This window comes from Phytophthora parasitica, assembly GCF_000247585.1.
Source record: "Phytophthora parasitica INRA-310 unplaced genomic scaffold supercont2.75, whole genome shotgun sequence".
Classification (NCBI taxonomy): domain Eukaryota; phylum Oomycota; class Peronosporomycetes; order Peronosporales; family Peronosporaceae; genus Phytophthora; species Phytophthora nicotianae.
Genome location: NW_008649061.1, coordinates 93,854 through 96,314, shown reverse-complemented (window position 1 = coordinate 96,314; position 2,461 = coordinate 93,854). Strand labels below are relative to the sequence as shown.

The 2,461-nt window shown below is 39.0% G+C and overlaps 1 protein-coding gene across 1 annotated transcript; it reads right to left on the bottom strand.

Annotated features, from left to right (window-relative positions):
- Positions 1 to 472: 472 nt before the first annotated feature.
- PPTG_17888 (hypothetical protein) lies at positions 473 to 610 on the bottom strand (the record flags this gene model as incomplete). Its single annotated transcript, XM_008915761.1, has 1 exon — positions 473 to 610. One exon carries the CDS (start codon positions 608 to 610, stop codon positions 473 to 475), a length of 138 nt encoding a protein of 45 aa, XP_008914009.1.
- Between the last annotated feature and the right edge of the window lie 1,851 nt (positions 611 to 2,461).

Here is a 2,461-nt window from a genome sequence, read left to right as displayed (position 1 = left end):
ATGTCAAGATCAAATTTCTTGAACAGTTCACGTTGAGCCTTGATAGCTTGAACGAAAGGCTTGACATCCAGATTGTTGTACCAAACCAATAGATCCTTAATACTCTTCATCCCGTAATATTCCCAAACGAATTTTACACGCTCATAATCTACGTCACTGATCTTCGTTCCACGGAAGTCACTATCAAAAGCAGACTTTGGAGGGATAGTAGTTTCATTAAGGATGTCGAATGTTTTGATGTACTCATAGGGAAAGACACCTTTACTCAGGCCACATATGCATCGAATTTTGTCTTCACACGTGCAGCCCCCAATGTACGTTGATAGGTATTTTTCATAGGACGTCCCTGCTGGGACATAGTTGAGAATATCAAGCAGTTTGAAATTGCTTGTGCTGATGCACATGTAGCTAGGATTCTTAATGACAGACTTGATATTGTTGACCCCGAGTACCGTAAATAGATCGTTCTTGATCAGGTTAATATCATATCTTCCAGAATTGAAACCAAACACAGGAACCGGATCGATTGCTTTCTTAAGATCGCCATATGGATGCTTCTTAGGGATACCAATTGCGCGGTGGAAGTCATAGAGCGATTCATATTCTCCATCCCGAATCCATTCCTCAACGTCGCTGATACTGTAGCTCGCAGATATAGCCTTGTTAGGAATATTCATTCCAGAGAGAGGGTATTTGCCTAATATGGTTCTAACCAAGGAGTCGTACTTCAATATATTGTACTTCTGAATTTCTCTAGCTATTTCTTCGACATAGGCAAACATGTCTCTGAGGAGATCAATTGGTGATTCTCTGACAAAGCATCGAACCTCTTGAGTGAGACTATTACATATGCTTACTGATACAGGGATGTGTTGATTAGTAAATGTCGTATTTGAACCATGCTCGATTGATGTTTGCTTTAGAATGGCCTCAAAGTCATATACGATGAAATGATCAATGTAGTGATCAACCCCCTTAATACCAAATCTTGTCAGAAGCTTTCGAATTTGGTTTTGAGGCGGTTGATACACTGTTGGAGACTTCGGAAATGATTCTAGTACTTCAAATTGACATTTAGTCTTTTTATGAGCGGCAAGCTTATCACAATTAGTGAATACTGCTTCGCATATGTTACAGGGATACTTGGACAAGACCATATCGAGATTAGATATGTACATCGCGTGGGACTTGTAATCAAGGAGGTTGATGCGATTTGGATATTCCTTCTTAGATTCGCGAATGAGTGATACTTCAAGTGAATCTTGATCCATCTCATAAACATTAATTCTTAGCTTGTAGCAATCTTCCAGTTCATCAAACTGCATGATATCAATAGGCTCCATTTGTTTGTAGAATGAAGTGGAATACTCAATACCTTTGAACTCACAAAATTCTCTAACTCGATTCTTAACGAGTGAAGTCATTCTATTCAATCTAGCTTCCTTAGTTAGGTGGTAGGCGATACAGAAGAAAACACATTTGTTATCCGTTTTTGGAAAATCACAAATATATCGGTTCTTCTTGATCACATCGGGAATGACCAGGTTTTCTCCTAGTGAATGGTTTCTGTATGATATAACGATATTTGCCATAGTGATCTCCTTCAGTTGGTAACTTGAACTTGGGTAGCTAATGCGATCGGCAAAATCTTTGGATTGAATCATGCCCATGACTTTGCTCTCGATATCATCCTTGCTGTTGATCCCAATGGGATTGTCAAAGAGTGCTGTGTTCGTTCCAGGCCAAAAGCTTCGCTCGAGTCCGCTAACTCGATCGACTAGCTTGTATCCCAATTGAACATTAACCTTGAATGCTTTTGATTGTTTCTTTAAGGTTGAGCGAATGTTCTTATATATTTCATCCTTAGTATAGTACTCATATAAATGTGTCTCTCGGACTTTACTCTTGAAGAAGGAGTATAGCCCAGGACGCTTGTAGTCCTTTGAAAAGTTAGTGTGAACTCGCGACTCTGAAAGGTTGTACTGCTTTGCGAGTAGCTTACGGTTGCTTCCTTTCGAAAACGAAGATATATAAACGACTCGTCCATACTTGTTTCTAACCTTAACACGGAAGCTAGACCCCCATCGCTTAACGGGAATGTTCAAACGCTTCAAAGCTTCAAGTTCGTTGGACAACATTTCCGAGTATATGAGACTTGAGATAAAATTATCTTTGAACAACTTTGTATATATTGCTGTCATCAATGCTTAAGATAGACTGACTTTTCCTACGATAAAAAAATAGATCACTAGTCTAGAGCGATTCTTTCGATTTCTTTCTAATGGTATTTCTTTTGTTTTTCTTTGATTTGGTCTCTATGCTGATCATCATAAGTCTTCTGGCGAGCAAGAATTTTTTCTCGATTTTTAAGGTAGTAGCGACGTTTAGTTGCGCTGATGCTAACCTTATTGGCTTGGTACTTTTCCGGTGAGTACGCCATCGCTGTATTTATACTTAGTAT